Genomic DNA, 7484 nt, shown 5'->3' with positions numbered 1-7484 from the left:
CCACATGTAATCATATAAAAAATTGACTATAACTCATTGCAAAAATCTCTACATCGTGCTTGAGCCTTGAAGGAATTAAAACCTCGAAAGTTGAACATCAAGGTTGAAGGTGATAGATTTTGGTGTTTGTAAAGAGGTTGCAGATAAGGGTATTTTGGCCACTATATTAGTCTCTCAGTTGATACTTAGTCAAGGGGCATGTCGTCAATTTTCAAACTCGATGGTGTATCTTTGAATTTCACTAAATCGGGAAAGGGGTACCTCATAATTACATATTTTATACGTATATGGCACCTATCTTACCTACCTCTCTCTCTTAAAAACAGCATCACGAATCACGCTCTCTTAAAAACAACGTCAATAATCACGCGAATCTCTTGCCCTAATCAGAAAGTTGACCTAGCGTTAGATTTATAGAATCAAGGGCTTCATTCATTCACCATTAATCTCTGTTTCTGAACTTTCAGGGAAAAAAAGGAAGGTAAGAGAGATTAGATCTCATCTCCTATAATTTATCTTCTAGTACAGATCTCATTTCCGCCTTTAATTTATGATTCTCTGTTTGTTAATTAAACAAAATATTTGTGTGATTTAGCGAAGATGGGCACCTCTGAATTTTCATGGAAATTAGCGGATCATCCCAAGCTTCCCAAGGGTAAGACAGTGGCCATGGTTGTTCTTGATGGATGGGGCGAAGCAAATCCTGATCAGTATAATTGCATCCATGTAGCTGAAACACCCACCATGGATTCCCTCAAAACGGTAAAAAATAGAAAAACCCCAGATCTATCAAAATTGTTTTTTGATTTATGTTTCCATTAGATCATTCCTATAGTGGTAAAACCCCCGTGTTTTGGATTCTGTTTTATCCCCTTTGTTGCGCTTGATCTCGGATTGGGTGTTTGTTATTATCGCGTTTTAGGTTCTGTTTTTTCAGATTCTTGTATTGCATTTTTTTTTTTTACTTATCTGATGATGATATATGATTCAGTTGTTAATGGGTTGAATCGATGTGCGTATTTACGATGCATGAATGTATGTGAAGCCTGTGAGGAGATGATTGTGTATTGGTGTCGTTGATGGCTACCTTCGCTATCACATATCCATTATCCTTTATATGTTTGTGAGTCATGTTATTATAGTAGGGTACCCTTGATTTCAAAGGAGCCAACTGAGCTAAGTTGGTAAGGCGTGTGGAGTGTTGGTCTCACCACCTGGGTTCAAAACCCGTTGAATCCACTCTTACGTTGTCCACTAACCTCTTGCCCCTTGCTTGCCAAGAGAGAGAGAGAGAGAGAGATACAAAAGAAAGGACAAAAAGAAAAAAAGAAAGGTACCCATGGTTTTTCTGCCTAAAAATTGGCCCATATAACTTGAATAATTGAGATTTTCTAGCACCTAATATCGGTTTCAATCAAAAGATACATAAAAGGACCCAACTCAATATTTGTGTTATTTGATGTTGAATAAACTTTGAAATGCCAATTTCTGAGCATGTCTTGTAATGGATAGTGATATGCTTTCATATTGACATTATTGTTGCTTACTTTGAAGGTTGCACCAGACAAATGGAGATTGGTAAAGGCACATGGTACGGCTGTTGGGCTCCCTACCGAGGATGACATGGGTAACAGTGAAGTCGGTCATAATGCACTTGGCGCTGGAAGGATTTTCGCTCAAGGGTAATTTTTTTTGCTTGGCATGATGAGATGTTTAGATACTCGTTTGTTGAGGCATTTACCAACTCATCGAAGTTGATCCAAGTATAGTTTATTTTAATGAGGAACCATCTAACCTAACCAAATGTGATTGAGTGGACTTTGTTGGGCCTGTATCTCTTACATCCCATAATGAGGTTTACCCTTTTTTGGTCTTATCTTTTTTTCTATCCTGAATTAGCCCAAGAATTTTATAAGAGAGAACATGAAGAGATGGTAGTCTTTTGTTGTTATTCTTATAGATGTTTCCGTGCTGTTAATCTTTATTTTTCTTTTCCTTGTTAATTTGAATTTTGCTGTTATATGTTGAGTTAGTTGCATGTTGTGATATTTATTTGTTTCTGAATGCAGTGCCAAGCTTGTGGACTTTGCGCTTGCTTCTGGAAAAATCTTGAAGGAGAAGGTTTTAAGTACATTAAAGAATGTTTTGATGCTGGTACATTGCACCTAATCGGGTTGCTAAGTGATGGAGGCGTCCACTCCCGGCTCGATCAATTGCAGGTATTCTTTCTTGTTGAAGAGAATGGTGCTGACTCTTATGCTTTTGGTTGTCCATTATTGTGAAGGATACCTCTAATTTTCTGTTGTTTTCTGTGCAGTTACTGCTAAAAGGAGCTAGCGAGAATGGTGCCAAAAGAATCCGTGTTCACATTCTCACTGACGGCCGTGATGTTTTGGATGGATCAAGCATCGGATTTGTAGAGACTCTCGAGAATGACCTGGAAAAGTTACGAGAGAAAGGCGTTGATGCACAAATTGCATCTGGTGGGGGTCGCATGTATGTCACCATGGATCGTTACGAGGTATTTGATCAATTTTTTTATTTTTGTTTTTTTGCTTTTGTAGTTTGTGACAATTAATCTAGTTCAAAATTAAACTATTTTTTGGCCAATTCTTTTGCAGAATGACTGGGGTGTGGTGAAACGAGGATGGGATGCCCAAGTTCTTGGTGAAGCACCATACAAATTTAAGAGTGCTGTGGAAGCCGTTAAGAAGCTGAGGGAGGAAGCCAATGACCAGTACTTGCCTCCATTTGTTATAGTTGATGAGAGTGGGAAGGCAGTCGGTCCCATTGTGGATGGCGATGCTGTTGTCACATGCAACTTCCGAGCAGATCGTATGGTTATGATTGCAAAGGCACTTGAATATGAAGACTTCGATAAATTTGATCGTGTTCGATTCCCAAAGATCCGCTATGCAGGAATGCTCCAATACGATGGCGAGTTGCTGCTTCCAAGCCATTATCTCGTTTCTCCTCCAGAAATAGACAGAACATCCGGTGAATATTTAGTGCATAATGGAGTTCGTACTTTTGCCTGCAGGTGAGATGGTACCCTGTGAATATTTTGTGTCTGTTCAAACTTTAAATTATTCATTGAATCTTATTGCTTGAGGTAAATTTCCACATGGTTCCCTCATCTACCGCTTTGGATATGGTTTGGTAGGTGAAGAGAGGGAAATTGGAGGGAGATATGCAATATTTGTGCTCAATAGACCTGTCTTTTTTACTGTATTCTGGGTCTAATGCACACTTTTCTGTCATTGCTCAACAGTGAGACTGTCAAGTTTGGACATGTCACATTTTTCTGGAATGGGAACCGATCCGGATGTTTTAACCCAGAAATGGAAGAATACGTGGAAATTCCAAGTGATAGTGGAATCACATTCAACGTCAAACCAAAGATGAAGGCTTTAGAGATCGCTGAGAAAGCAAGGGATGCTATTCTCAGTCGCAAGTTCGATCAGGTAACATATGAATTCATCAGTTTCTATGTCTGGAATATGCTACCAGTCGAATGGATATTTAATTATCCTTTTCTTTTGTGTATGTTTTGTAGGTACGTGTCAACTTACCTAACAGTGATATGGTAGGACACACAGGTGACATAAAGGCAACCGTTGTGGCTTGCAAGGCTGCTGATGAAGCTGTCAAGGTAACAATCTAAAGTTGCAATTTTTTTGATCCATTTATTATTATTTATTTATTTTTGATATCATGGGTTCCCCCACCCTTTTGGTGGGACTAATCCCTTGGTCACACACATCGCCCTCTTGTCCTACGTGCAACGGGTCGAGTCGAGGATCAACCTGACCCTGGAGGGTGTTCCCAAGAAATTCATAGCTTCGTGGGGTTTCGAACATTTGACCTACTCTTCCTGAGGAGCTTGTCAAGGCTCAGCTTGCCACTAGGCTAACCACTTGGGGTTTTATCCATTTATAATTTTCAAGAACTTCAGAAATTTCATTGCTGCTTAACTCTATCATGGTTTACATCAGTGTTGGGATTTTTGAGTTTTAATGTTTGACTCTTCTAAGCCTAGGTAACTCTCTGCAACTCAAAGAGTCATTGGAGGTCTTCATACACAATGAAAAATCAAAGAAGAAAGGGAAAAATGATTAAGAAATTACAGCAGTGAGGAATGCTTGATAGATGAAGGGATTGGTTTACAGAAGAGTATTGTTAGGTTTAGGAAGGAACTAAAGAGAAGAATTATACTTTTGGGGTTATAGAAAAATAATAGGGATGCCCAAGTGGTTGGGGAAGGAGTGGTGGTGGTGGAGGGTTCGCAGAATATTTTAGAGAGAGCCAGTTACTAAAACAACCAATCCCACAACTGAATATAGACTGAGGATATGAAGAGGATTAAATTCATTCTATTATTCACAAGGACAGAAAAGTTGAGGATGATGTTGTCCATAGATGATGGAACTAAATTTGGACTTTGAATTCCCAAATTTTCTTTGTCATATTGTTCTTAAGTAAACTTAATCGATCTAAGAGTAGGACTTGATTTAACTTCAATCATTGAATTTTTGAGTTTGACTCAGCTGGGTCAACAAAAACTACTGTAAACTGGTGAAAGAAGTCATGAAAAATCAGAACCAATTAGAAAATAGAAATATTATCTGAGTTTTTCAAGTTGTGGGAATGAGGCTGCCATTCCAAAAACCTGGAGAAAAAGAGAAGCTACTATTCTAAATTACTAAAGACCCTTCTTTCCCTTTAAACTTGGCATTGTTTAATTTAATTTCTCTTTTTGCTGATGAGAGAAGAACTTCATTATGGTTTCTATCTTGCAGATGATTCTTGATGCAATAGAGCAAGTTGGTGGAATTTATGTTGTTACAGCAGATCATGGAAATGCTGAGGACATGGTAAAGAGGAACAAGAAGGGAGGTCCTCTTCTGGACAAGGATGGCAACATTCAAATCCTTACTTCTCACACTCTTCAACCGGTAAGTGAACTAAGCATTAGTGTTATAACATACTTTCTTTGAGTGGGTTTGGTTGGGGAGGCACTGCCTTGTTCTCCATCGACTATCCAGATCGTGGTACCATTTCATTAAGAGAGATTATATTGCCACACCAACTTTTGCTAACGCCACCCCAATTCATATGCAAATCACCAAAGAATTAGCACACATCTTGGGGGTGACGTTAGAAAACGTTGGTGTGACAATATAAGCTCTTTTAATATAGACCATCTATTTTTACAGTCCAATCTCTTGGATTGGCCGCAGAGCACTTATGTATATTTTTTGGCCAAGTAAAGATGTTTATTAGATAGCAAAAACAAAGGAAAGAGTGGCCAACAATGCCCAAAAAGACTTATTGATGGTTAAAAGAAAAGCTTTTAAAAGAACGTAATTCATCATCAGATGGTTATGGTCAAATTATTAATTAGATTATGTGATTCTTGGGTTGTTTGCATTCTTAGAGCCTAACCAATGTTGTTAAATAGCATATGCGACCAACACATCGCATATGTTGCAAGAAATTTTTTTTTGAAAAGAAATGCAGAAAAATATGTCATCGCACAAATCGCATGTACCATCTAACACATCGCATAGTCAACACACAAAAATATGCCATCGTGTATTGGCAGATAGCATAATTTGGGTATGCGAATATGCGACCGCATTTGACAACACCGGGGCTAACCCATTTATTAGATGACTTAGAGCAATGAGATGGTCAACTAATTAAATGGAAGTTAGAAATTAAGTATGCATTTCCAAAAGTGGTGTATTACGAACTTGAAATTCTCTTAAGGATTCTAGCTTCTCAGGTTTTGGTATACCGTCTTTCATGTTCAGGTTCCCATTGCAATTGGAGGTCCTGGACTGTCTCTGGGTGTCAGGTTTCGAAAGGATGTCCCAGGTGGCGGGCTAGCCAATGTTGCTGCAACTGTTATGAATCTCCATGGATTTGAGGCTCCAAATGATTACGAGCCCACTCTCATTGAAGTGGTCGACGCCTAAGGGTAACGTTAAATATTTACTAAGAAGCTGAAGCTAGTTTTAACGTCAATTAATCATGCTATACAAATTCATGTGGAGAGTATGTTATTTTCTAAGGTTAAATAAAGATTTTGATGGAACGGAATAAGTAGGATTATGGTTTTGTATTGTGATGACAGTTTTGGGGAGGTGGGGTGTCTCTCCCACTGGAACTGGAAGTACACCTGCGTTTTATATTTTATGGTATTTAGTTTTCATCAGGATTAGTGGGCTTGTGGCGATGAAACTTATCTATCACTTTTACCAGGTTATATATTTAGTTAACCGACATCCTGCAAGTTAGGTTAATGCAAATACAACTTTGTATTTTGAAAGTTACCACTGGGCAGCCATTGTGAAAATCAGCTGGACTATGTGATGGTCTGCCGACTGATAGCAAATTAAACATGTTGAATTTGGCAGGACCATTAATTTTGATGGCCTGCTTTTATACAAATGAAAAATGAGAATAAATCCCTAAAAGATGTCATGTTCTGCCCTGTCATATGAAATGCAGACATCATCCTTTGGTATATTGATACAGTATTCTGTTAGTACATCTCTTTTGGGTGGTCAAGAAGTATCATTCTTGATAAATTGAGTGTAGTAAAGATAAAGATGTTGCAATGGATGTGTGGAAATGTTAGGAAAGTTAAAATTAGAAATGATCGTACTCGAGAAATTAATAGTGCTCCAATAGGTGATAAACTTTAGGAAGTAGATTGCGATGGTTTGGGTTCCATCGAAGGCCAACAACAGCCTCTGTATGAAGTATTCAAGTTGAAGGTCCTAAAAGAGAGGGAAACTCAAAAGAATGTAAATGGAGATTGTGAAAGCTGGTAAGAAATCATTTTCATTAACAAAAACACTTGGCTCGTATATATTTCTAAGAGTAGGAATCCCCCGCTAAAACAAAAGTATGTACATTCCCATAAGAAAGATAAAATGGACTCTGTTGTGTGTGTCCCTACATACAAATCTCCCAGAAAAGTCATAAATAGCTAACTCTCTCATGTAGGATTATGCACCACTGATTGGAAAGAGTAATATTGACTTCTAATCTTACAACAATCACCTTTTTTTTATATTAAATGCGGAGGAAATATGCACATTAGACGACTTCTTTTTGATAGAATGGCCACTCGCATATTTCTAGCTGATAGGCAAATCATTGATCGAAGGCATACCAAATTTTGAAGAGCTATAATGGGTCTATTTAGGAGTTGTCTTTTGCCTCTGATTTGCTTTCAAGTTCACATTGAGGAAAATGTGGCATCATCATCATCATCATCAGATCCTTGTCCCAAAAAATTTTAGGCTGGTTGAATATTTTTGTTGTTCCTCCATTCAATTCTATCTAAAGCCTTGTTTATAGAGGTCCAAAAGACGGTTATGCCCCCCATTTATAGGCTTGCACAATGCAATTAAAGAAAGGAGGGAATGTGGAAGCTGAAAATTGACTATTCAACTCTTTGGGTGGTTTTT

At 38.1% G+C, this 7484-nt stretch overlaps 1 protein-coding gene across 1 annotated transcript; it reads left to right on the top strand.

Moving 5' to 3' along the window:
• The first annotated feature begins 312 nt into the window (after positions 1–312).
• LOC147397092 (2,3-bisphosphoglycerate-independent phosphoglycerate mutase-like) lies at positions 313–6220 on the top strand. The gene is given in 11 exon segments (XM_086452536.1): positions 313–481; positions 596–762; positions 1555–1682; positions 2070–2104; positions 2107–2219; positions 2318–2521; positions 2622–3040; positions 3272–3464; positions 3557–3652; positions 4800–4955; positions 5817–6220. Coding segments are annotated over 10 exon segments (1671 nt in total). The 5' UTR covers positions 313–481; positions 596–600; the 3' UTR covers positions 5982–6220.
• The last annotated feature ends 1264 nt before the right edge of the window (positions 6221–7484 follow it).

This window comes from Akebia trifoliata, chromosome 8 (genome assembly GCF_017979445.1).
Source record: "Akebia trifoliata isolate Shusen 1 chromosome 8, ASM1797944v1, whole genome shotgun sequence".
Lineage (NCBI taxonomy): Eukaryota > Viridiplantae > Streptophyta > Magnoliopsida > Ranunculales > Lardizabalaceae > Akebia > Akebia trifoliata.
Note: the sequence above shows the minus strand (reverse complement) of the source record. Positions and strands in the feature narration are given on the sequence as shown.